Source organism: Euleptes europaea, chromosome 6, assembly GCF_029931775.1.
Source record: "Euleptes europaea isolate rEulEur1 chromosome 6, rEulEur1.hap1, whole genome shotgun sequence".
Classification (NCBI taxonomy): domain Eukaryota; kingdom Metazoa; phylum Chordata; class Lepidosauria; order Squamata; family Sphaerodactylidae; genus Euleptes; species Euleptes europaea.
Window position 1 is genome coordinate 100,710,203 of NC_079317.1, and position 27,680 is coordinate 100,737,882.

General features: G+C 45.7%; 1 protein-coding gene across 2 annotated transcripts in view; it reads left to right on the forward strand.

The window, feature by feature from the left end:
• Window positions 1-16,545, forward strand: part of SYT7 (synaptotagmin 7) — a 79,965-nt gene extending 63,420 nt beyond the window's left edge. For both annotated transcript variants that reach the window (XM_056850978.1, XM_056850979.1), the window contains exons 7-8: window positions 2,794-2,993; window positions 15,966-16,545. In XM_056850978.1, coding sequence (XP_056706956.1) covers window positions 2,794-2,993; window positions 15,966-16,070 — 305 coding nt within the window. In that variant the 3' untranslated portion in view covers window positions 16,071-16,545. The remainder of the gene's footprint in view (window positions 1-2,793; window positions 2,994-15,965) is intronic.
• The last annotated feature ends 11,135 nt before the right edge of the window (window positions 16,546-27,680 follow it).

The following is a 27,680-nucleotide window of genomic DNA, read 5'->3' on the forward strand; positions in this document are numbered from 1 at the left end:
CTAGTCATATAAGGGCTTTAAAGATCAATATCGACACCTTGAATTGTGCCCGGAAACAGATTGGGAGCCAGTGTAGATGGGTCAAGCCTGGGATAACATCCCTATTCCTTACAGCAGCACTATTTTCAGGAGCATCCACACAACATGGTCCTCTATTCATCTTTCTTCTAGGTTTTCTTTTGCTTTGCTGGTATCATTCCCAAACCTGATTGCATAGGTCTAAAATGCATGGTCAGTTAGCCCAGTTCCAGCCCAGTTCCCTCCCAGTTTCACCCAGGATCAAATCTTCGCAAACGGACGGGACCTTATTTACTCTTCTTTCAGCCCTGTATCGAAGCGAAATGAACCCGCCTTTTCCCATTCCTCTTCTGGGAGAAACAGAAACAGAAATAGGGGAAACACAGATGATTGGCATCAATCATGAGGCAGTTTGTGAAGAGGCAGGAATTCAAATGCTTCCTGCCTGCTGCTACTTAGGAGCTTTTTCTGAGAAAAAGGGCGAAAACACACCGTCGCTTTAGCCTCCTTTCTTCCCTGTTCCAGCCAGGATTCAGCCAGGATCGAACGCACGAACGTGCGTTCGATCCTGGCTGCATCCTGGCTGGAACAGGGAAGAAAGGAGGCTAAAGCGTCGGTGCGTTTTCGCCCAAAGAAAGTCTTTTTTAAAACGAGGCTTGGATTCCCCCCCCCCTCTTTCAGGTAGCTCCGTTTTTTGTTTTTTTAGTTCTTAAAATGCTTTTAAAATTACAAGTGGTGGAGGGAAGCCTCCATTAGTCAATTCGAAAGGACCAATCACCAGGAGCTGGGGTTGGGGGGAAGGGCTTACTCAGCAGGAACCCGCATTTTCTGTTTACATGGATCCATTTGCACATTACCTGCTCGTTCCAGGTAATGTGGGTTCATTTGATCCTGGGTGGAACGGGGATGGAACAGGGCTGGAACTGTGCTAAGTGACCATGCGTTTTAGACCATACAATCTTTTGGAAAAGATTGCAGTCAAAGTGCCTTTGGACATCGTGTGGGCAGAAAGTTGTGAATTTTTACTGGTCCCACCAACACTGGTACAATTTCCCTTGCCTTGGCCCCCATAGCCACCCTTTCCTCACAGATCACTATCACGCAATAATCTATTGTAACAACGTACAAGTTCTCATGTTTCTTTTTAAGTAAGTCTCTAAGCAAAATTGAATAGGGGTCTCCAGTATAATAAAGTTCGAAATCTGGACATTTTAGAAGTTTCTCTGCCCAGTTGAAGGAGAGGAATTTCCTTCATTCTTGCTCAGTATCAAAAGGGCAATACCTTCAAATACCTTATGCAGCTTGTAGTGGAAGAAAGATATTTTTCTCTCACTCGCTCATTCTCTCTTCTGCACCAAGGAGGATGAAATCTGTGGATTATTTGCTGAGGAGGTAAATTGCCTTCCCTGGAAAGGTCTATAGTAGGAGAAACAGGAAATATGTTGGTTTGGAAGATTTTATTAGAAAACTACCTCTTTATTAGAAATCTACCTCTTGGAACATGATGGTTCAGAACTGCTAGAAACCCTGATTAAAGAACAAACTCTTAGGTCCAAAATAGATAAGATGCTGGGAAAGCTGAAATTCGTAAAAGCTAATTGGTATTGTATGGACCCCCCTCCCCAAATTCAGATATGGGCCACTGTGCTGGGGAAGAATCATTTTACCCTTTGCCCCCATATTATGTTCTCAGTCAAAAATAATCTCCATCCGGTGAGGTTATTAAATTGACAAGAGAGAAAAGAGGACAAGAACCCTTCCTTTCTAGTACTAATAACTCTGCAGGGGTAGGGGGTTAGGTTTGATTTAGAAAACTGTGCAGATCAGAAGAGTTAAATCCCTTTTCCCCATGTGCTGTTGCTCTAAATTGAATTGGGGAGGATGCAGTAGCTATTCGCCGTTTTAAAATGCTGGGAAGATGCAATCATGGATTTCACAGCTTCTTGTGTGTTATTGCCTTAAGTGTTCAGCCTGGGAGGCTGCTGGTGGTACAAGCAAACAAACTCCAGAGTGTTGTTATCAGCCATGCAGCTGCTAGCTGTGGCAGCCTGACATGTCTCTAGCTGGTACAAATGAGAGCAAAAAACAACAGCACATACACACACAAAACAAACCCAACCCCTAATCTAGCATGATGTTTTGGGAGAAACGTGCACTTGAAACTGAGCACGATTTAGCTTGTCCTGTATCCATATTGAGTAATTGATCATACTTGGGCATTGACAAAGTAACTGAGTAATTATTTGCATAATTGGCTAGTCCATTATCTATGTAAATGTATTTGGTTTGAAAAGAAATTGTGATAAAATGAATCTCTGGCAATGGGATAGAACTCCCAAGGTGGGACAGACTGGAGTATAAAATTAATCTGGAATAAGCCTCCCCATTTTCCCATAAGGAACGCAATTTAATAACTTCATATTTTTGTGTAAATAAAACCGAACCTCACTGTGCTTTTTAAATTCATGTAAATCCTCATCAGTGTAAAGTGGCTCATTGGTTTGGGGGGGGGGAGGATGTTTATTGCTTATTACTCTGTTTTAGTGTTGATTCTCTGTGCATTGTTTTATGTTTTTACTTTTACTGTTAGCCAAAGTTTTGTGGCTGTGTCAGGCTGAAAAAGGTGAGATAAAAATATCTTCAATCAATCATTCAGGCAATCAAATGATCTATAGTTAACAGGTCTGATAGAGCTGCATACTGGAGCTGCATTATGTTCTGGGAGGGCACTCTTAGCCCTCCCACAGCTATTCATTTTGTCTTTTCCTTTGCCAGACCCCTACGTGAAGGTGTGGCTGATGTACAAAGACAAGAGGGTGGAAAAGAAGAAGACGGTTGTGATGAAGCGGTGCCTGAACCCTGTCTTCAATGAGTCCTTCATCTTTGACATCCCCACAGAGAAGCTGAGAGAGACAACCATTATCATCACTGTCATGGATAAGGACAAGCTCAGCCGGAATGATGTCATTGGAAAGGTGAGTTGTCCCATCCAAGGAGCTTACAAGATCGTGTGCACGCCCTTGTCGACAGGGGTTAAATTGGTCAAGACGGCAGGTGAATGAGCAGAAGGTGAGTGAACTGTGTCAGCAGAGATGAACTCATGACACAACAGAGGGAAGGAAATTACCAGGCGTGTATACAGTCACGTACGTTTAAAAAAACAACCTTCTGTTGCCCCACTTCAGTTGTGATGTTCGAACAGGTGTACAGGCAGCAACAACAGCAATGGTGGTCAGAGGTGCCCCAAGCAACTGGCAAAAACAAGCATATGGCCTGCAGCAGAATAAAAGCACATGAACAGAAGCAAATATTGTAGTCAGCTAGGATGCATTTTATTACCCTTAAAAATGGAGTTGTTTGATCCCAGGATTTGATCCCAAGATGAAAAGGACAGTGAATTATTGATTGGGGGGGAGGTGGCATCTGGGGCCTCAGTGAGGATTATGCAGTTGTTTGCACAGGCAGGCTCTTCCTGAATCCTGACCTAGCTGGAGAAGGAGTACAACCAATGGCAGGGATCTACTTCTGTTCCTTCAGTCCCATCCTCACAGGAAGCCAATACTGCCTCCTTCTGTCAGGTATTGTGAGGAACCTGTCCGGAAATGCTGTAGTTTTTCACGAGGATCTAAAATATTCTCATACCATTTTGTAAAGCTCTTAAGAATAGAGAGATCAGCACGCAACATGGGGAAAATAAACATGCTTGCACATCGGGAGGTTTAACATTCTTCTCTGTTCTTATGCAACAATACCCACAATGCCCTGTTAGCAATACTATTAATTAGATTGCAGTATTAAATACATGGCACTGTACACAGCAACATTAGCAAAAGGAGAGAAGGGATAAGAGAGTCAAGGGGATGTATATAAATTATTTTAATAGTAATAAAAAAGGGAGAGAATCCAGGGCAACCAGGGATGAATGCGAGCAACTGTAGCAACATTACTGAGGCTTTGTTTCATTTGTGGGGGTCAGGATTATGGGGTTAAGACAAAGGCCTTGCAAACAAAGATGGATTTTGAGAAGGAATGTGAAGAAAGAACACTGTCACTACACAGGTATTCGGGGTGGGAGTTTCTGGGCAGCACACAGGAGGCCTTCTAGTGGCTGAGGGCAGCGCAGTCGGAGGAGAGAAGATCAAGGCAGAAATAAGAACAGAATAATGGGGTGGAGGGCAAGGAGGGAAAGGATGCCTCTTGTTCCTTGAAGTTTCAACCCTTTTGTAAATGCTGGAGATGTCATACCAGCCTAGAATTTTGAGAACCAGAAACTCTTGGTGTAGCAAGTGCATGTAACAAAGCCCAAATTTCTTTTCAAGGAAAGACAGGTCGCTGCAATTTTGAGAGGAGGAGTGGCAGGTGGGAAGGGATACTCAACCTCTTTCTTGCTGGCCATTTTTCCACCCCCAAATTAGCTCAAGCTGCTTTCCTTCCTCCCCATAACATTTAGACCTCTTCAAGGGGAAAAGCAGTTTTGGCAGGAGTCGTTCTAAGCAGAAAAGTATCCATCAGGGAAAAAATTAAGCATCTCCTTTTTTACTCCCTCTACCACTTTACTCAAATTTGCAGCCTCCTGAGGGTGGCATTTCATTTTTAAAGTCTGGACTTCATTATGCATATTTGTGTGGAAAACGTAATTTACTCCTAAGGAAGACCAAATAAGATATTTGTCTAATCTGTTACGTTGCTTTCACTTTTGGGAAGTGGGACGTTAATCACTCATCTTTAAAGGGTGAGTCAGGATTCATGAGTGGCATTACAACCATTTCTTCTTTTTTAAAGGGAGGAGAACAGATGCAAAGTAGGATGAAGCTCCTGTACCTTGAATCATTCATAGGTATTGTGGCCAGTGTAGCTTGTTATGTAGAAAAACTGCCCATGCCAAAATTTCCTCTCCTGCATCACTCTTAAAAGCAGAGGAGACATCTAATCCTTTTAGGGTTGCCAACCTCCAGATGGCACCTGGCGATCTCCTGCTATTACAATTGATCTCTAGATTACCAAGATCAGTTCCCCTAGAGAAAATGGCTGCTTTAGAGGGTGAACTCTATGGCATTACACCCCATTGAAGTCCCTCCCCTCCCCAAACTCTGCCTTCCTCAGGCTCCACCCCCAAAAACTCCAGGTATTTTCCCAACCCAGATCTGGCAACCCTACATCCTTTGCATCTTGGCCTTACTATAGAGAGGAGAAAGATGGGCCTTTAGGATCATAAATGTGGATCCCATGTTGCAAGTTGTTTGTGTGTTTTAAAAATTTTCCTGCCCTCTGGGATAATTACATAATCCTGTTAAAATCTAGATACCATAAGATACAAACAAAACCCTAATACAATAAAAAAACAGTGCCTCCAGTAACATTACATGAGCTTACCAACTAAATGCTAACTTACTGCTCAGCTACACACAGTAAAGCCCTACTGACAGATTCAAGAGGAGGCTCATTGAAACAGCACAGCCTTTAGGGCCTTTTGGAAGGCTGGGAAAGTGCTTTTTGCACTCTGCCTCCAGGAGCCCATTCTGCAAAACTGGAGCCATGAACAAAAAGGCAGAGGAACAGGCAGTGGAAACGCAGGCCTCTGGAACAGAATCACGACAAGCAAGAGAGTCTCTGGGCAGACCAAACCAAATGCCCCTGGAGCACAAAGTCATCTGGGGTGAGGCAGGCCTTCAGATGTGTGGGTCATGCAGGGTTTTAAAGGTAAGAAGCAGCACCTTGAAATGAACCCGGACAACTAAGCAACCAGTGGAGATGTTTTAAAACTGGTATGGCAAAAGATACACCCACTGGCCCCAATGAATCAATGAGCAGTACTAATTGTAGTAATGTAGTAATTGAAGCTTCAAGTGGTCTTTGAGGGCAGCCCAGTGTAAAGTACATTACACAATAACCCACTCTAGAGGATATTGAAGAATAGGTCGAGGTGGCCAGATCAAGTAAAGATAAGAGGGAGAAAGGCACACTTCACCAACCTCCCTCTCCATTAACAAGTCCAAGAGCATTTCTGGCCTCTTAATGTGGTCAGCCAATAAAAATCTTACTCAGTACAGAATTAGTAAATCAACTTCTTCCAGAATATCAGCTTCCCCAACTAGCATCAACTACTATCATCTGAATAAAGTTTCATCCTGTTTCCCTTGTCTGCTTAACCACAGTATCCGAGTACTCGCTTAGGATTGAGATGATTTGCACTCAGAAGTTTAGGGCCTAACTACATAGTAACTTTTCCCCAGGGACTTCCCAGGGCCAGGTGCATAGGCTTATTCTGAAGTTTGGTGTTTCCCAAGCGTGCAGGGAGGGCTGATTTGGATTGGTGCCATAGTGCATAAAGAGGGGGGGGGGTCTTAGACCTCCCCTTTACCATTTTCCTGAGCCAAAATAGCCGGGGGCACTACTTGCCCCACTGAAGGCTGCATGTATCCTGATAAGCTAAATGCTACATTAGGGCAGATAGTACCTCCCCCCTTCCCCAGAGCTGTTTGGTGCAGGGGAAAGGTCTCTCTCTGTATGCTGCGGTCCTAATCCAAATCAGGTCCCCCAGGGGCCTGGGAAGAGTGGGACTTCAGAACAGACCTCTTCACCCAAGCTGGGGATGCCCCAAGCAAAAACATAGCATGTAGCAATAGATATAAGTTGGGTGTTATCTGCACATTGATAACAGCCAGCTCCAAAGCTGTGGATAATCTCATTCAGCTTCTGGACATAAACATTAAAGAGAATTGGTGAGAGAACAAACTCCTGTGGGACACAACACTTGACGCTCCAGACAGACGATTCTGCATTCCCAATGGCAGCTCTTTTGTGTCCAGAGTTTGGAGTTTGTGTTCAGAGTTTGGGGTTTGTGTCCAGAGTTTGCGGTTAAAGATTGAGAAAGACAGTTCTAGCCTGACATAGGTTGCATTAGGGTTTCATTTTTCAGTCAGTTGCCTTTTGTCAAAGATTTCAGCTGAATATAGCCTCAGAACAGCATGTTCCTTAGGAAACAGATAAATATATAGAAATAAGTATAAAGCACAGCTGGGTCTAAAGGTCTGTACTCAAACCTCAAATCAGGCAGAAACTGCAAGTTCCTTGATCCAGATATTGATCCTGATAAGTACTCAGCTGCACCGTTTTTACTGGACGCAGCTTCATAAAACAGTGAGTGTACAGATAGGTTCCTTCTGTTGGAATGAATGGAAAACAGTTCTGGGCAGGGGTCTGTTTGCAGAACACACTTCTGTAAGTAAAGAGCTGTGAGACATACCTCTACTGGAAGAAAAAGAACACACAAACCCTGATCAGGATTCACTTTAAAATCTGTTTGGCATTTTAATCAATGTCAGTATCTTCAGAATAAAGAGCTTGTTTTCGCACTAGCATATATATTTGCCCCAGTCTTTGTCTTTGACATTTTGGGAAGTTGTGCTTTGGGGGTTTTCTTGCCTAGGCAGGGCAGTTCCCCGGGTGCATTTGAACTCCGGTGTCCACAGCAGATTGTTCAGCCAGGACAAGATGCCATGATCATGATAAATTATGCAAATAGAGGAAATCATCACATATGTACTGACCTTACATTGCTGAATCTGGTGGCAAATTTTGTAGGAATTAGGGAGGAGGTTCCCCTATCAAAATATGGTATAGTGGAAGAGGTGGTGGAGTCATTTAACAGTGGGATGAAAGAATGATTGAGAATCACAAGTGGGGGGATGCGAAGCTGTGCAATGAGGTAGGAAATTCCTGGAGATTTGGAAGTGGGGTCTTGGGAGGGTGAGATTTGGGGAGGGAGGCGATTGCAGCAGGGTACAATGTCATAGAGTCCACCCTCCAAGGCAGCCATTTTCTCATGGGAAATTGATCTCTTTCATCTGGAGAGTGGTTGTTATTCTGGGAGATCCCCAGCCCCCACATGGGGGTTGGCAACCCTAGTTCCCCTGGAGGAAATGGCTGTTTCAAGGGTGGAGTCTATGGCATTGTACCCCTTTGAGGTCCCTCACCTCCTCTAACCCCACCCTCCCCAGGCTCCACCACTCCCACCCCAAATCTCCAGGAATTTCCTAACTTGGAGTTGGCAACCCCGTCTCCTTCCCACCCAACAGCCAACCTACCTTTATCTGCCCTCTGTCTTAAGCTTTCCGTCTCTTCCCCCTCACAGCCTCTACCTAGAAAATCTGTGGCCCAGTTGTGTGGTGCCGGGTACTGGGCCAGGCCCACTTGCTTGGTAGGGAACCCTCAAGGACTTGTGGGGTGGAACCACCTCACTTTCCCCTGTATCCTCCTCCCCACACTGGTTCCTCTTTCCCTCCCCTGGTAACTCCCATATCCTCTCCCGTTTCCCTGCCTTATTCTCTCCTTCTCAGCCATTCACCAACCTACCTTTCATCTGATTATCATTTTCAGCTATATTTATATATCCATATATTTCTTTCTTTATACCAAAGAGATAGAAGGGCAAGGCATGCTGAGCAAAACCCAACATGGCTTCTGTAAAGGTAGGTCCTGTCTCACGAACCTATTAGAGTTTTTTGAAAGTGTCAATAAGCATGTGGACAGGAATGAGCCTGTGGACATTGTGTATTTGGATTTCCAAAAGGCTTTTGACAAAGTCCCCCACCAAAGACTGCTAAGCAGACTTCATAGTCATGGGATAAGGGGACAAATCCTCTTATGGATTGAGAGCTGGCTGAAAAATAGGAAGCAGAGAGTAGGAATCAATGGTCAGTTCTCCCAATGGAGGGATGTGAGCAGTGGGGTGCCTCAGGGATCTGTGTTGGAATTGGTGCTTTTCAACCTGTTTATTAATGACCTGGGGTTGGGGTTGAACAGCGAAGTAGCCAAGTTTGCAGATGACACCAAAATATTTAGGGTGGTTAAAACAAAATCGGACTGTGAAGAGCTCCAAAAGGATCTCTTCAAACTGGAAGAATGGGCATTAAAATGGCAAATGAGATTCAATGTGAGTAAGTGTAAAGTGATGCATATTGGGGCAAAAAATCCCAACTTCACATATACACTGATGGAATCTGTGCTGGCAGCAACAGATCAAGAAAGGGATCTTGGGGTGGTTGCGGATCACTCGATGAAGAGGTCAACCCAGTGTGCGGCTGCTGTAAAAAAGGCAAATGCCATGCTGGCCATAATTAGGCAAGGAATAGAGAATAAAACTGCTGATATCATACTGCCCTTGTACAAGTCTATGGTGAGACCACACTTGGAATACTATGTACAGTTCTGGTCACCACACCTAAAAAAGGATATTACAGAGCTTGAGAAGGTGCAGAAAAGAGCAACCAAAATGATCAGGGGACTAGAGCAACTGCCCTATGAGGAGCGGTTAAAACGCTTAGGGCTGTTTAGCTTGGAAAGAAGGCTGCTGAGGGGAGACATGATAGAGGTCTATAAAATTATGCATGGTTTAGAGAGAGTGGGCAGGGAGAAGTTTTTCTCCCTCATAATACTAGAACGCGGGGTCATCTGCTGAAACTGGAGGGTGAGAGATTCAAAACCGATAAAAGGAAGTATTTTTTCACACAACACATAGTTAAATTGTGGAACTCCCTGCCCCAGGATGTGGTGATGGCTGCCAACTTGGAACCTGGGTCTCCCAGACTCTACTCTGAAACGCTAACAGCTATACCACATTGGTTTTTTATAGAGTGCCTGCTGTTGAACAGTAGCAAGCAGCTAGGCCTAGTTGAATCATGAAAGTCAGGTAGTATCAAGTCACCCAAAGGTTGCTACCAGGCACAGGCCCCAATGAGTCCTCCCTTGGAGGCCAAAACCACTCTAGGAAGGATCTGCTCCCCCCCCCCTCTGACTTTTGCTCACAGAAGCTGAAGCCTAGAATGGTCTGGTTGTCTAGCAACAGCCACTGAGGGAATCCTTTTTTTTTTAATGCTACAGGTACTCCTTTTATTATTTTAGTTTTTTAAAAAACCTCAATTCTTTTTTATTCTTTTTCTTTTTTAGATTTCACATTTTTCTGCAAACCTGGGGCTCTTTTCAGGTTTGTAGAAAGATCTGTCTTGCCTGCTCACAGCTCCAGCCAACAGATTTAAGTATCCAAAGATTTGGGCAACTTCACTATTAGAATATAAGATAATGAGACCTAGAAACTTGATTATATTAAAAAGTCAAGTTAAAATTCTTACATTTCACAACTAGCCACCTGATTCTTTATTAGAAAAACTGATCCTGTCATGCAGGTTGCTAGACCCTCCAAGTACAACAGCGGTGAAATCTCAAGAGTATGAATATGCTGAATGCTTTGCATCTGTCTAATGTGTCTTCTCTGACCTTTGAATTGCCAACTCTGTACGGATATGTTGTTCCTTGGTGAGTCAGTCTCATCCAGTTGTGGGTTCCAGAGGATCTGAATCATTCCTAAATCAGCAGCTACTAGCAAACCAATCATGATAATATTACTCCCTATCTGGTCCCTAAATAATCCTGTTTATGAGTGCCATGCTTGTATGTCATTGTGAGTATGCTGTTTCTTTTAAAAGGTTTCATATTTGTGCTTAAACTAGAACATCTGGTACTATATTACCACCAGATGTTGCAATTAGGAGGAGAGTAAATGGGCTGTGCATCCTTTCTCATTCAAGACGTGTGTGTGATGTATTCATACATTTGTTCCTATGATGCAACAGTATTTCCAAGTACTGTAGTATTGTACCAAAGAGATAAAGCTCGCCAGCATATAGAAACAAGGGGTTGCAGCTGTACCGAAAAACACTCTGTGTCTACAGACAGTTCTAGATGAACTAAGCTAGGGAACATGTTTTAACCTGGTCCTGTAAGTTTAGCTGAGATCCCACATTCTCAGGCTTAACCCATGCAATCAACAAGTGGAATAGCACAATTGGAATATTGTATACAATCTTTCTTTGCTCCTGAACACTTCTGCAACCCTCATCCCTCTGGAGGGCAGGAACTTGCTTAGGATAAAACTGAATCTAATGAAACTCTATTTATAGTGTGGTGTAAAATGAAAGTCCAGGATAACTGCAGCGCACTGTAATTTTCAGGCTGTGGCAAAACTACTCTCTCAGGCTTTGGTGGGGCTGGTCACCTGAATTCTGAGCATACTTCTGTTCCATAGGTATGTTTGCACTGATCACAAGACCCTCCGTGTTCTGCTTAGCAGGCTCCAGGTGTCAGGTTGCAGCGTCTTGGTAGCAGAGAGCAAGGAGGGTTCCAGGAGTCAGAGTTTTTCAGTCCAAGGTCAGCTATCGAGGGTTAGCCAGCACTATTAATCAAGCTAAGGTCTGAGGTCCAGGCAACAGAGTGGCGTCAGGTAAGCGTTTGCTGTACTCGTTATAGCCACGCCCAACATATTCCCCCAAGAGCCTTTTATGCTTGGCTCCCACTAATTCAGTCAGAATCCTGCAACAATTCACCTCCACTATTAGCCAACAGCTGCCAGGCGAGCACTGTGTCTTCTCTCTCGCAACTCCCTTGGCAGTCTCTTCCTACGTTGCTGCAAAGGTGTAGGTGATCTGGGAGGGCCAGGCCCCACTGCTTGCCCTTCGTCTGCTGACTCAGGACTGAGGGGAGGCTGTGCTTCCTTGCCCAGCTCCGTCTGAGCCTCAGTCCCTTGCTGGATGCTTTCTGTTAGCTCTGGGTTGGCTACACAGGGCCCCTCTTCCCCTGATGAGTCCTCACTGCCATCCAGTCCTGACTGACCCACAACACTAGGTCTCTCTAGTCCAGAACTTCCTACTCTGATAAGCAGTGGCTCTAGGGAGCTTCTGACAGTTGTTTTTCTAGCACTGCGCCTTTTTAAAAATGACAGTGCTAGATTAGAACCTGGGACCTTATACATATAAAGTGTGTGCTCTACCAATGAACTTTGATTTAGGTGCACAACAAAGCTATTGAATGGTCTCTCCCCTTAGGAGAAGGCCCATGTAATTCCTTTGCTGTGCTCCGAGATTATAACCCAAAAGCACCATGCCAGTTTTAGCAGCTTTGTATCGTGGGCGCAGTTGCAAGCTGGATGCCCGGTGAAGGACCTGCCAAGCCAGCCGTCATTCTCCTTCATCAGATGTCATTCGGCACTGGCCCATTCCCCTGTGCAATTTGGCTTTTCCTTAGCATACATCAGTATGGCTCATTTAAATGTAGAGAATAAGGAATGCAAATTCTTATCAGCTGGAGACCTGGCCTGTTGTTTAAAAATGCAAGATTATAAGCAGCGCTTTATAAGAAATTAATCAGCTCCAAATCTGATTTACATTAAATATATATAATTTAACTTCCATTAATGTAATGATGATAAATTGGCATGGCGATCTCATTATTATTGCTGCATGCTGCAGAGATTCAATTATTCCCTAATGTAGCATTGTAGTAAAACAAGCAACATGTACATTAAATTAAAATCAGCATAAAATGAAACCAGCATCGAGAAGATGAGAACTTAAAGAACATTAAAACTGTTTAGCAAACGCAAGGTTGGCCCCGTCTCTAGGAATTCAGAACCCTCCTGTCAAATGACCAGCTATGCCAATGGCTCTCTAGGTGATGACCGAAGAGGGTCTCTGTGCTTCAGTTTCCTGAGGAATGAAAGTGACGGCCTCTCTGCTTAAGGCACATGTTGCATAAGAGGCCCTTGCCGCCCCTTCGGTTATTTTAAAACAGATTGTTCATATTTTGGGAGTTCTGTCCACAGTAATTAGGAAGGTATTCATGTATCGAGTTTGGCTTTTGTTTGGTTTGTCATGAGTTATTTCTCCAAAGACACAAAACCTCAAAGTACTATGGCAAATTCAACACATTTCCTTTCAAAAACACCCTCTTAATACTCCCTGCCCGCCCATTTTTAAAAGGCTCCAAATATAGCCCGTCAGGAGAGAGGCAAAGACATAGGATCTTAGCTCAGATTCTATTAAATGTGCAGCAGAATCCAAGTCTCTCTCCACATCTTTTGTGGGAGAGAAAGAGGAGAGGGGTGGAATTCACACAGACCATTTGGTTCGCTGGCCACAAAAGAGGCAAAAGTCCCAAGTGAGTCAGGACCCAAACAGAAGAGAACTTGCCAAGAAAGTTCCAAGAGACTGCAGCCCGAGGTTTAGAATGGCTCTCCTTCCTCAACCTCTGCCGCAGCAATGTGATAATAAGGAGTGACTGAATAATTGCCACTATTGTGCAACCTCCAATCAAGTTATGAAGTCATTTGTCTTTGAGTGAGAGTCATGAAGCTCCATTAGCGAATCTGGAAGACAAGTCTTGGCTGTCATTGCGGGGGAGTAGCTGACACACGCACCCCTCCATGCAGCAATAGAGAAAGCCAGGAGGTAAAAATAACCACAGCTACACAAAGGGATTAACACTTGTTTGCATTGCCATGAAGCTAATTTTGACACCTCCAACACGTTTGTTCAGCAGAAGAGGAATGAAGGGTGGCAGCTGGTGTGGGTGAAAAGCTCCATCAAACAGGACCACACCGTTAGTATTCCACTGGCAAATGTGAGGCCCAAAGCAGTTTAGCGAGAGTCGGTGGCCGGAGACGTCTCTCGACAAGAAACTGGGTGTACAAGTTGGCACCAGGCTTTTCTCCTCCGTAGCATGATTAGTTGTGTTACGCAGTCGGATGGATTATGCTGTTCTCTGAAATATGTCACCATTTCTTAGTACTTGCAGGAAGTCTCATTAGACCATCAGACCTTGTAGATATCTTTCTGTCTTTGTCTGTGAGATTCTCCATTTCTTGTGTGTTCCCTGTGAGTTTGCCTACAGGCCTTCTTTTCCTAGACCAGGGATATTCAAACCACGGGTCAGGACCCCAGGTGGGTCATGGAATCCCACCTTCTGGGTTGTGACTTCCTGTAGAGCTGCCATTATTTTGCAGCTTTGTGGAAGCATGCTGCTGGACTACATGCATACAGAGCAAGGTGGTTCTGCCTCCTGCCTCTGCTCAGGCAGACCCTGAGCGGACCAGAAGGACCAGCACAGTGAGGTCACCCAGAAGTAGACAGGATTCTTTGGAGATTCCCTCTGCACAAAAGCTCTCCCTTCTTTGTTTTCCCCTAGCCTGCCCCCCATCCCCATCAATTGTTCATCCAGTGCTCTGTGCAGTACAGAACTCTGCCACAACAGTGAGGTCACTCTGGATCCTCCTTCCTTTCATGTGATTTTCTGTGCTGTGCATGTTGCTCAGCAGGTCCTACGCTGCCACCTTGGTGTTGAAGGTGGGCCCTGGGTGTAGAAAGGTTAGACCATTGCCTTAAATAGGGGTGCCATTTGCCGGCTTTCAGGAGGCAGACCTCTGCAGACCCATCCCCTGCCAGTGCACAACTGAGGGGTGGGGGGAAATGGGGGGCGGGGGGCGAGGGTCATGAACATATCAGAAGGTTAAGGGGTGACATGATAGCCATGTTTAAATATTTGAAGGGATGTCATGTTGAGGGAACTAGCTTGTTCTCTGTTGCTCCAGAGACTAGGACACGGAGTAATGGATTTAAACTAATAAAAAAGCGATTCCACCTAAACATTAGGAAGAACTTTCTGACGGTGAGGGCTGTCCGACGGTGGAATGTGCTGCCTCGGAGGGTGGTGGAGTCCCCGTCTTTGGAGGTCTTTAAGCAGAGGCTGGATGGCCATCTGTTGGGAGCGCTTTGATTGTGGGATCCTGCATGGCAGGGGGTTGGACTGGATGGCCCTTTTGGTCTCTTCCAACCTTGTGAACTTGTGAATGTCACTGTTGGCCTTACACCAGAGCTACACAAAGTGACATTACCAATGCTCTAGGACAGGGGTGGGGAACCTTTTTTTCTGCCAAGGGCCATTTGGATATTTATAACATCATTCCCAGGCCATACAAAATTATCAACTTAAAAATTAGCCAACCAAGTCCCAAGCAGGCAGCTGCCCCAGATGACCCCCCACACACACACGGGCAAGCAGGCAGGCATCCAGCTGGTGGCGCACTCACCCACCTGGTGGCACAGGATGGTCTGTTGCACCAGCCGGGTGTAGCCGTCCAGCCACACGCCGGAGTTGCTCCTGCTCTGCATGGTCAGGGCCGGATTCTACAGCCGGCTCCTGCTACCTCTGCCTGCAGGGATGAAATGAGGACACACTGGCTAAGAACTTGCCCCCCCCCCTGCACATTCTGGCCCTGCCCCCTTTAACCCCTCCACTGTCGCCACTTCTACCCCCAGCCCTCTTGTAGTACAGAGGGAATACGTTTCTCCATGGCCCGGGTGGGAAAGGGTTAACACAATTTCTTGGGCGGTCCTAGCATTTCCATAGCTAACAACTCTTATGCAAGGGGGGGAAAAGGTTCCTTTTCTTGGCAAAACAAACTCACATCTGCCTTTAATAGAGGCTATTCCTGTCTGTGGGAGGGGGCAGATCCCCAGTCTTTGATCCTTCTGAGCTAGGGCCGGAACAAATGATTTCACGGGCCTTAAACGGCCCCCGGGCCTGATGTCCCCCCCCCCGCTCTAGGATTTTGCTGATCTCTGCCCCTCGAAGTGTCCCAGCAGTTCCAGGTTTGAGCCTGGCAATCCCAGCCCTAAACTTACATATCCCTATTGCTATAAAAACAACAACAGACATCCCATGCTTTAAATACAAACAGGGCAAACCCTTGAATAAACAAATGTGGCAGCCCTTATTCCATTTAGCTTGTCTGTTAAAGGGGATATATTCTGACATGAGCAGTTTGGAATAAAGTGTGTGCCAAAGAAACACTTGGCAAGCAAGGAATGGTTGTGGAGCGTGCAGGAGAACAGCAAGGAGAGACGTGGGGGGTTGTGTGGAGAAAGCTTTTAAAGGGAAGAGGAGGAAGCGAAGACAGGACAGGACACGGTGGAGTGAGCCTTTGCTGTTGGAAGAGGGGTAGGGCGAGGTTCTACCTGGGAGGCTGTCTGTGGATGGAAAACCGGGAGACTCCTTCCAGGAGACAGACCCTCCTGCATTCTGATCTGTGTATGATTTGTTTCCCCCATCTCTGCTAGATCTACCTGTCGTGGAAGAGTGGCCCGGGCGAGGTGAAGCACTGGAAGGATATGATTTCGCACCCTCGACAGGCTGTGGCACAGTGGCACCAGCTGAAGGCCTGAGAGGCAGAGGCCCACGAATCGCTCTGGATTTCAGTGCACCCAGTCAACGTTTATTGGCCACATCCTCACAACTTTATGCACAATGGCTGCGCCCAGGTCTCCCCCAGGGGGAAAAGCTCGGGAATGACCAGAGGCTAAGGGAGTAAAACTTGATACATATACCAGACTCTGGGAAAGTGGCGCTGGTGCCCAGTGTGCTGGTTCAGCGCACAGCACCATCAGGAGCATCATTACTACCCAGCCTCCTGCTTTAGCCTTTCCTTCAGACTCCTTCTGTAGAAAGAACGAGAGAGAAAGAGAGAGAGAGAGACCAGCCCTCCAGTTGAAAATGGGCTCAGAACTGATTTGTTTGGGCTCCCGGTGTGGCAGTGGCGCTGGCGTGATGGGAGGAGAGGGGTCTGCTATCGCCATACAAGACTTCCTATGAGTTCTTCCAGCCAAAGGCCCCTTGGGATGGCACCCTGTTCCGCCAGGAGGAAGCTGGCCCCTGCCGGCGGCTGCCTAGTCGGAAGAAGGGGAATATAGCAAGGAGGTCACACACGCTGTCTCAATGAGGTTGTTTCTTTATAATTCAAAAAAACTGGTAAGAGTAATAAGAATAATATAAATAACAGTGCTGGCTAGACCTTTGTCATGGCCAGGCCTCTCAGCAAGGGGGGGAGGAGAGGAGCCCTGATGCTCCTTACAGCTCCTTGTGTGTTTGTTGTGTGTGTGTGTGTGTGTGTTGTAATTATGCGTGCAGGACATTCATGTGTCACTTGTGTTCTCTTTCTCTCAGCCCTAGAGAAGTTGTTTCCCTGCCTGAGAGGGTTTGATTGAGAGCCCCGCAGGTATCGTGGAGAGTTTATGCCATGTGGAAAAGGAGGAGCGCAGGAGCTTTGGATTGGAAAGGGAAAGGGACAGGGAGGAAGTAATTTCTCCTTGCCAGTCTGCGGCACATAGAATTGGTATCCGTGAAATGCGTGTCACAAACAGAAGGGTGTGATCATAGTGTCGGGCGGGGGGGCTAACCTTTCTCTCTCTTGCTTCTTAGCAGAGGGAAAGTAGACACGCTGGGCACTCCTGAATTTCCTGGGGTAAGCAACTCAAACTGACCCTTCTCAGCACACCAATAACCTTGTCACAAATGGTGTCAAGCAACTTGATACCAACCTTAATACTCCACCCCACTTTTCACGAACTTTCCACCCTGCCAGCCAAAGACTTGAGTACATTACCTACTCCCCAGTAGCCAATATGTCTTGGTACAAACTTGGTCTTCCCATCTCGACTTCGACACGTACTTTCCCCCAGACCACTTTTCTTCCATTGCAGCGAAAACACCTCCTAGCTAACCTCCAGCCAATCAGTTTCCTACTTTCTGAACTCTCCTGCAGCACTGCTAAGATGGATTGCCTGGGAATTGATTTCTCATTAGTCATCTACATGTCCTCAGGGCACATCTGTCCCCAGATTAATGTAGGTGACAAAGAAGGATCTGATTTTTCAGAGGTACCAAAACTTCCCTAGAGTGAGAAATTTCTTTTACATTGCCAAGATGGCTGAACTCTCCCAAAGCGGCCTTTGGGTGTGGGATGTCAGTTCAGTAGTTCCTTCTTTGACCTTGACAGAATGTTATAACTTTCCTCTGCAATTTTTTCCCGTATTGCCTGATGGTATCCCTCAATGTCAGAGGACATTGACTCCCCGAGGCATAAAACCCAAACCCTCTCAAGACTTGATAGGTGGGCAGGGCTGTGAAAGCAAGGACTAGAAAGAAATCATTTGCATGTGATTTCAGTTCTGCTCTGGATTTTTGACAGAGCCCTACCATATTTTTCCTGCTATCAGAGAACAAAGATCAATTCATACAACGCTTGTGATGTTTTAAAATCTGCATGACTTGATTTTGTCAGTTATTTGGGATGCATGTTGGTGTTAAGTCTTGTGAATATTTTGACAAGTGTCCAGATCACAGTCGCTTGACAAAAAAAAAAATCCAAAGTGAGTTAGGCCAGGACATAGTACATCTATGAGCCAATACTACAAGATGACTCTGCATCCCCCCACGCCCTAGCTTGTCTTGTACCACAGAAGAGGATCCTCTGACTTATGAGCATGCACTTCAATTTTGTGCAAAGCCGCAGGCTTTCCTAACGTGTGGTGGGCAATAGCATGTTTTTGACAAACCCATTGGCCATGTTTTTGGCACAGTCTGGAGTGAAAAAATGGTGTGTGGCCATATGTATGGAACGTTCCTCAATCTAGACCCCCACCTCAAAGTTAATTCATATTGTCTTCATCATGGTTTTGTGAATCAGCTTTGAAGTGGCATGCCTAGGTTACAATTAGCTGTTGCACAGGTACCTCCAAGGCCCTGTGTGTGGGCTGGAGCTATCTAGCTGGCTCAAGAAGGCTCTGGTAGCCTCCATCCTCCTTCGCTGCCTGATGCTGCCATCCAGTCATCCGTCTGGCAGCTGCCTCATTTCCCCGAAGGCTGGCTGCTCCAGCACCCACCCACCCCACTCCTCCATGGCCGAAGAATTGTGAGCAGCACAGTCCTGACGCACAAGCAGGGCCAGCTCCACAATTTGACAGGGAAAGGCAGGGCTGCCTCTGGAGACAGTGGGTTTATTTGGGGGGGTGCCATTAAAAGGTCAGCAAGCTAATATTAAATTAATTGTGTTTTTTCCCACCATGGAAAACACCACTTGGATTTTCTTCCTCTGGCATCAAAATGTCTCGAGCTGCTTTGGTACACCACAGAGGCCAGGATAGATTCCAAACGCATTTCTGGGTATCGGGCCCAAAACTGTCTTTATCTGTTGACTTACTTTTATACCGTGAAGGTCAGGCAGAGCCAGAATTTAGGGTCCTTTTATCACTCGCCCATCATATCTTCTGCTAGGGTTGCCAACCTCCAGGTACTAGCTGGAGATCTCCTGCTATTACAGTTGATCTCCAGCTGATCGAGATCAGTTCCCCTGGAGAAAATGGCTGCTTTGGCAACTGGACTCTATGGCATTGAAGTCCCTCCCCAAACCCCGCCCTTCTCAGGCTGTGCCCCAAAAACCTCCCGCCGATGGCGAAGAGGGACCTGGCAACCCTATCTTCTGCTCATAATGCCCATGCCCAAGACATTTCACCTACACAGAGACCAAGCTTAATGCCTCTGGGCCTAGTACAGACTTGCAGCATGAGTCCCATGAGCACACATGGTCCCAGCTCAGTCACCTAAGGAGACCACGTTGTAATATTAGGCTTGGAGCCTTCATGAAGCCCCAGGCTCAAGTAAAGTGTCTCTCCACCCACTAGGGTTGCTAGCTCTGGGTTGGGAAATAACTTAGGGTTGCCAGGTCCCTCCTCTCCTCCGGCAAAAGGTTCTTGTCAGAAAGTGCATGTGCGCACACGCGCACCGACACACGCGCGTAACTTCTGGTTTAGAACCGGATGTGCCACCTCTCAAGGGGCCTTTACCTCTTAGTTTGAGTGGTTAAGCGGCCCTTTACCACTCAAACTAAGAGGTATAAGGCCCCTCGCGAGGCAGAACTTCCGGTTCTAAACCAGAAGTGTCGTGCGCGGTATGCACGCATGCATGCACGTTTGCCCACCGACCCTCAGGTGCTCGGCGTGCAGAGGGGTAAATTGCCAGGGGTTTGCCCACCACCAGCGGGCACCTGGCAACCCTAAAATAACTGGAGATTTTTGGGGCGGAGCCTGTGGAGGGTGGGGTTTGGAGAGGGGAGGTATTTCAATGCCATAGTCCAATTGCCAAAGCGGCCATTTTCTCCAGGGGAACTGATCTCTATCGGCTGGAGATCAATTGTAATAGCAGGAGATCTCCAGCTAGTACCTGGAGGTTGGCAACCCCAGTTGCCGGGTGGGTGGTTCCGGCGGGCAATTGCCCACCAATCCACCCAGCTGCTCTGGATCAACAATCGCACACACATACACGATTGCCCCAGCTTCGCCCCCCCAAAATCCTCCTACCAATCAAGAGGGGTACCTGGCAACCCTACCCCTCACCCACCAGCACCTTGAGCCCTGCTTGCCTCTAATATAGCCAATCGTCTGGTTCCCACTGAAGGAGTGTATTTTCGGGACCTGTGAAATTGCTTATCTGATGCACTCCAAGCCTTGAGATGGTGTATGGACTGAGCACTCGTGACAGCAGCCAAGACAGGGAGGAATAAATTATCTGTCAGGTAAGGCTTTTGGTGTTCTCGAGATCCAGCCCACTATTGCCAATGAGCTATAAATAAAACAGGTGCAAACATGCAACATAGCCACTAGGTGGCAGCATTGTTCCAATGCAACAGTATAACACTTCATTGATAATTTTGGGTAGCCGTGTTAGGTCGAAAACGCATGGCCACTTTATCCTCCTTTAATCCCTGTTTCAGCCAGGATTCAGCCAGGATCGAATGCATGCGTTTCACCTAATGTGTGTTCGATCCTGGCTAAAACAGAGATTAAAGGAGGATAATGTGACCATGCGTTTTCAACCCTTGTCTGTCTGCGGTAGTAGAAAAGGGCAAGAGTCCAGTAGCACCTTAAAGACTAACAAAAATATTTTCTGGTAGGGTGTGAGCTTTCATTGCCCTGACCTGGGTGGCCCAGGCTAGCCTGATCCCGTCAGATCTCAGAAGCTAAGCAGGGTCGGCCCCGGTTAGTATTTGGATGGGAGTGTGTGTGTGTGTGTTAAGTGCCGTCAAGTCGCTTCCGACTCATGGCGACCCTATGAATGAAAGTCCTCCAAAATGTCCTATCTTTGACAGCCTTGCTCAGATCTTGCAAATTGAAGGCTGTGGCTTCCTTTATTGAGTCAATCCATCTCTTGTTGGGTCTTTGGATGGGAGACCACCCAGGAAGTCCAGGGTTGCTGGGCAGAGGAAGGCACTGGCAAACCACCTCTGATAGTCTCTTGCCATGAAAACCCCAAAAAGGGGTTGCCATAATTCGGCTGCGACTTGACGGCACTTTACACACACACACATGAGCTTTCATGAGCCACAGGCTCACGAAAGCTCATACCCTACCAGAAAATATTTTTGTTAGTCTTTAAGGTGCTACTGGACTCTTGCCCTTTTCTACTACTTCAGTTGATACTTTCTCTGAGAGACAACTACTCATGGGTTTGACAGTTAATGCAACACTTTCAGATCCCCCCCCAAAAAAAGTATAGGATTGCTGAGGAATGGTGAGCAGATTGCAAGACTGTTTTACACAAAGATTATGCCAGAACTCGCTGGCTGTGCGGAAATGGGGCATTTTTCAAGAGAATGATTGGATGGTAGCAGAGTGAGAACTAGGGTTGCCAACCTCCAGGGACTAGTTGGAGGTCTCCTGCTATTACAACATCTCCAGCCGATAGAGGTCAGCTCATCTGGAGAAAATGGCTGCTTTGGCAATTGGATTCTATGGCGTTGAAGTCCCTTCCTTCCCCAAAACCTCGCCGTCCTCAGGCTCTGCCCCAAAAATCTCCCGCTAGGGGCAAAGAGGGACTTGGCAAGCCTAGTGAGAACATAAAGAAGTCATTTAATACAGGCATACCTGCAGTGAGAGTTGAAGCTGGTGAATAAATAAGTAGGAGGGTTCTTGGAACATCAAATCTACGAGTTAGTGGTGGTGGAGGAGCCAGACCCGGGAAGGAGGGTTTGGTGGGCCAGGTGAATGGTGGTTGCATGCAGAGTGCCATGATATCAGTAGCTGGGTCAAAAAAAATTTTTTGCAACACAGGATGATGGAGATGTCCACTTTGACAACTTCTTTCCAGCCAAGTCCACCTCAGCAGTCCTAGCATGAGCACATAGCTTATTCTACCTGCTGCCTCTTCACCCTCTTGCCCATCAGTTCCCCCCTTCAGCTCCCCTCTATCCCTTTCCCACACTCATGTATCTTGACAATATTCTTTTTCCAGCCTCCTTTGGACACAGTTCCATGTGCAGTACTCCTCAAACTTGATTGACAAATCCCCTCCCCTCCCCCTTTTCTTTGCCTCTTTCTCTACCCTAGCAGTAAGTCTTTAGCCACATAAGTCTACAGCTGTTCCCTTTCCAACAGACCGAGCGAGGCCTCCAAATAACAAAGTCCACAGTTAGAACACCCTCCTTGGTTGAAGCTCCTCCCTTTCCTGCAGCCATCTTTTTAAACAGCACATTGCACCCAGTACTGCTAGGGTTGAATGGGAGGGATTCTTCCACCTATACATAACAGGATTATGCAAGTTCCTTCTTCCTCCAGATCTTTACAATATAGCTGTAGAAGGGATCTGTGTCCAGTCAGAAGTCCAGCAAGAACATTGCATACAGGAAACTATAGCGTGCTTTCCATGCTTTTAATATTTTCCTGCAGTCCTAGGCCTTTAATCCCATAGACTAGGGGTCATCTTCCAGTACGTAATATTGGGCATTTAGCTGCTTCTTCCAAGCAACCCCACTAGCCTGTTCTCTCAAACTGGCCTCAAGAAGAATGACAAGCCATGTATAATAGTTTTAGGGGTGGGAGAGTAAGAGTGTTTTCTTTTGTTGATTTAGTCAGTGTTTTACAGTATTTTTATACCGTGTACAGGTACCTAAATCATATTTCCGACAGGCACATTTTTTATACATGAATCAATATATAGCAAAGGCAAGGGAAGCTTTTGGGACAAGAAGAAAGGCCCCAAATAGTTGGGCATTTTTTTTGGCAGAAGTCAGGGATCTTGTCGGACAGATGGAATTAGGATTGCACTGTTAGGCTCCCCTCTCCCCTTCCCTATGGCATTTTGCGGTATCACCTCAGCTGGGCAGGCTTTTCAAAAAAATTAAAGCCCCAGGAGAGTTTTTAATACACTCCTTTATTACTCCATTGTTGTCACAACTGAGCAACAGACGCTTATTTAATAGTTGATTTCTTATTGGAGGAAATAAAACTAAATTGTAATGAAATGGGGGGGGGACAGCTTTCTCTTTTTGCGCCCCACCAGTACAACTGTCAGCCAATCAGATGCCACATGAGAGGTTGTATATGAGAACCATAAAGGGGACGACTGCCTTGCCCAAACAAACAGGGAAATACACAACTTTCTATTTTAGTGTTTTATACAGTCTGCGGTCCTTCTTCCTTAGTGGCTTCCTAAGCATATAGTTCAAAGACTCATAACGTTCCAACAACATGAGTTGTTATGAATACCATTCATTCTTCATTACTGTATTCTTCTAAGGGGGGGGGGGATAAACTGTGCCTACTTTGAGGCTGCCTGGCATCTTTCTTTTTGCTAAAGCTTTACTGGGTGATTCACAAAACTCCAGTCTGTGTAATGTTATTTAGCATGAGCAAAAGGTCATCTAAATCAGGGCTTGAACTTTTCCCACTTGCGACCCCTTTTCGCCTGAGAAATTTTTATGCAACCCCGGGTATATAGGTACATAAAATAGGAATACAAATCAAACATTTACTGATAATAGATCATAAAGAAACCTTTTACTGTTGCCAAATTTTTCGTGACCCCCACATTCAGTTATGCAACCCCGTATGGGGTTGCGACCCACAGATTAAGAAGCTTTGATCTAAATCATGGGCCCTGATTCCTCCTCCTTGACTGGATTGCTAAAATGCTTAGGCAACAAGCCCTTTCTACATTCTGGTGTGTGTTTGCAAAACAAACCATGTTAACATTCAAAATGCATTTGGGAGTTGCAAATCTTTTTCCTGCAGACTTGGCTACTGCCCAAATAGTCACAACTTATAGGCCTATAAAATAGGGTTGCCAACTGCCAGGTAGTAGTCAAAGTTTCAGTTGTAGGCTATTTTAAATAATCAGACTACTGTGATAACTTAAATGGTTATGTTTCAAGCATATAACATGTGGTATGAGAATATCTCATAAATACATTATTGGTTCTTGTTGGTTATCCGGGCTGTGTGACCGTGGTCTTGGTATTTTCTTTCCTGACGTTTTGCCAGCAGCTGTGGCAGGCATCTTCAGAGGAGTAACACCAATACCAAGACCATGGTCACACAGCCCGGATAACCAACAAGAACCAATGAACTCTGACCGTGAAAGCCTTCGACAAATACATTATTTTTTCATAATGTTCCTTCACAGTTCACAGTAATATACTGATATCCTATACATTATTACATGCATAATGTAACATAGGTCTCAGTCAAACTGTAAAGCAGGCTTGTTACAAAAAGCAAAATAAAGTGCAATCCTTCTTGAACAAGGAGGTGAGATCGTTATATACCTCTTTGACTGTGTTACTCCTAAAGGGTTAAATATGGCTAACGATCTCACCTCCTTTCTGTAAATGCCATTTTCTGCACCTGGGATCTTACTAGAATTGCATTTAAATGTAATGATTTCTTAGATTTGTTAGACTGTGAACAAGATAGGATCTCTGTCGGGTCGAACCTCACAAGTTACTGTGCTAAAGAGTTTATACTGATAAGAGAAAGTGAGTATGAGAATTTTTAATTTCAGTTTGTATATAAATTATAAGATTTCTTTACTGTAATGCTGGCATTAACAATTTTACAGCTAAGGCTCTGAGGTATATACATAACCCAGATGCTGAAGGCTTCCGTGAATTTTGTGGTGGCTGAAGAAGTTTTGAAACAGGCATTTACCGGCATCCTGTACCACTACCAAAGCGGATAAAAGCCCTTTAAGAAGAAAATCTAAACACGTTGTTCAAGAAGAGATTGCACTTTATTTTGCTTTTTGTAACAAGCCTGCTTTACAGTTTGACTGAGACCTATGTTACATTATGCATGTAATAATGTATAGGATATCAGTATATTACTGTGAACTTTGAAGGAACATTATGAAAAAATAATGTATTTATGAGATATTCTCATACCACGTTATATGCTTGAAATATAACCATTTAAGTTATCACAATAGTTTGATTATTTAAAATAGCCTACAACTGAAACTTTGACTACTAACATATTGCAGTTGTATTTACTAGTTTGAATAACTGCCAGGTAGTAGCAGGAGATTTCCTGCTAATTCAACTGATCTCCAGCCAATAGAGATCAGATCGCCTGGAGAAAAATGGCCGCTTTGGCAATTGAACTCTATGGCATTGAAGTCCCTCCCCTCCCCAAACCCCGCCCTCCTCAGGCTCCACCCCAAAAACCTCCAGCCGTTGGTTAAGAGGGACCTGGCAACCCTACTATAAAAGTCCTGGTTAACTGCGGACTTTCAGGTCACCGTAAGCTCCCCATGCATCATGATCTGGGTCCATCATGACATTATAGTTCCTCAGACCATATTACAGATACAGCATTGTGATTATCATCAAAGAATTCTAGCAGTGGTGGGGTAGAAGTTTTAATGAGAGAAACTACACAATGTATCTGGTGTCAGGTAATACAGGTGGATATTGAGCAACCCCACAAAATTTACTGCTCACACTCAAATAACGGGATCAACGCAACTTGTGGACCATGGGGCTTGCATGGACAAAAGCCATGTGGGACAGGGCTGTAAAAGGGAGGAGGATTGAATAAGACTGAGCAAAAAAAAGCTGGTGGTATCCAACTTTAATGGTTTGGAAACATTGCATAAGTCAAGTTTTGTTCATCCCTTGTAACCCACCAAGCCAATCACAACCCACAAGGCAATTATTCTTGTCTGTTTGGTTCTTGCAGTTCCATACAGGTAGCAAAACTAGGGGCTCTGTGATCCCCCGTGGGCCACCCTGTGTGAGTTGCTGTTCAGCTGCTACATCACAAACCATATAGAGCTGCCAGAGCAATTGCATACCTCGCGGCATATTTAGCCTAAATATTTCCTGATTTTCCTTACTTTATTGCATGGACCTAGTTTACAACAGTGGTGGCCGATTCCTCCCAGATTGTCCTGATGTCTAGCACATGGAAAGTGTCTGTTTCCTTTCCCCAGACACAAGAAATATGAATGTTCCCATCATGAGATCAACATTCTGCTGAGTAGCTGTGCCAAATGGCTGCTCTCCTCCATCATCCACCTCAGCCATGAGCTAGGATAGGAAGCAGAAGCCACACGACGCCTTTGTAGGCCCCCCTTCCTACATCATAGCACTCAGTGTGCTCAGTGTGTCTTCCTGTCCAAAAAAGGTAAAGGTCCCCTGTGCAAACACCGGGTCATTCCTGACCCACGGGGTGACATCACATCCCAACGTTTACTAGGCAGACTTTGTTTACGGGGTGGTTTTCCCAGTGCCTTCCCCAGTCATCTTCCCTTTACCCCCAGCAAGCTGGGTCCTCATTTTACCAACCTCAGAAGGATGGAAGGCTGAGTCAACCTTGAGCCGGCTACCTGAAACCGACTTCCGTTGGGATCGAACTCAGGTCGTGAGCAGAGCTTGGACTACAGTACTGCAGCTTACCACTCTGCGCCACAGGGCTCCTTCCAAAACAGGAACAATAACACCAGGGTCTTTTTCCTTTTTCATTAATGATCAGGAAACAATGTGAGCCACCTCCCCTTTGATTCAAGAGCAACAAATCTCCAGACCCCTGAAGTCCCACTGGCACCCATTCACCCCTGATACGTCATCCATGAGGCAGTCACTCACATAGCAGGTGACAAAGGGCACCCTTCTGTTGATTTCCTCCCCTCTTTGCCATGCTGTGATGTCATAAAATGTGTCCGTCCCCATCCACCACCCCCCAGCACACACAGAGACATTACACATCCTTGGCTAATGGCAGCATAGAAGCACGTCACAGTGTCACAACACAGGGTTAAGTGAACTGAGACCTTACAGAAGAGACAGAAGAACTCAACACAGGGAAACCTTTTTGAGTAGCTTGCCCATCTCACACCCAGGAATGTGTGTGGCAGGAATATGTGGTGGCTCAAGAAAGGCTGTCCGGTTGTTGCTCTTTAACAAACATCTATCTTCAGCAGACAGCTTCAGGTTGTCTGTAAAGCGACAGTGATGAACATCTCTTAACAGGCTGGACAGTCTTTTAAAAGCCAATCAAATAACATCGTAAAATATCTATTCTTATTTTCAGTCTTGCTTACTTAAAAAGAATTAGAACCTGACACTGGAAAGGAAACAGAATGGAACCTCTTTCATGTTGTCAGCAGATGACAATGGCGGCACTGATTGACTAACAACAGGGTGGCCTGGTGGGTGGCATTGGTAGGGTACGGGAGTCATGTGAATCTGTGGGAGGTAGCATGTGTCATATATAAAGGGAGGTTACTAAGGATTGGACTGGAGGGGGGCAGACTTCTTGCCGTTTCTGCTGTAGAGAGTAACCTTTTGGGCCAAATCCTTGAATCTCTTGTTGCCTCAGCTTGCCAACCTATACAATGGAGATAATAATGCTTCCCTACCTCTCAGGGGTTATTGTGAGGCTTCCATAATCAAGGCCATGAGTTAAACAAGACCTCACTGCACAAGCAACACCCACACAGACACACTTGACATCTCAGCGGTGCTTCATGGGACAGAAGGTTCTTTAGTCTGCGGAAGAAGTATCCCAAAGAGGTCCCCAAATGCTAGGACATCCTTTGAGTAAAGGTGCTACTATTGAAACACCAAGTATTATTATTACTGTTGACAAACTGAACAGTTGCTCTAGCCAGCTTCCCTTTGCGCTGTCTTCACCCACCACCACCCTGCAAACCAGAAGTGGTTTCTT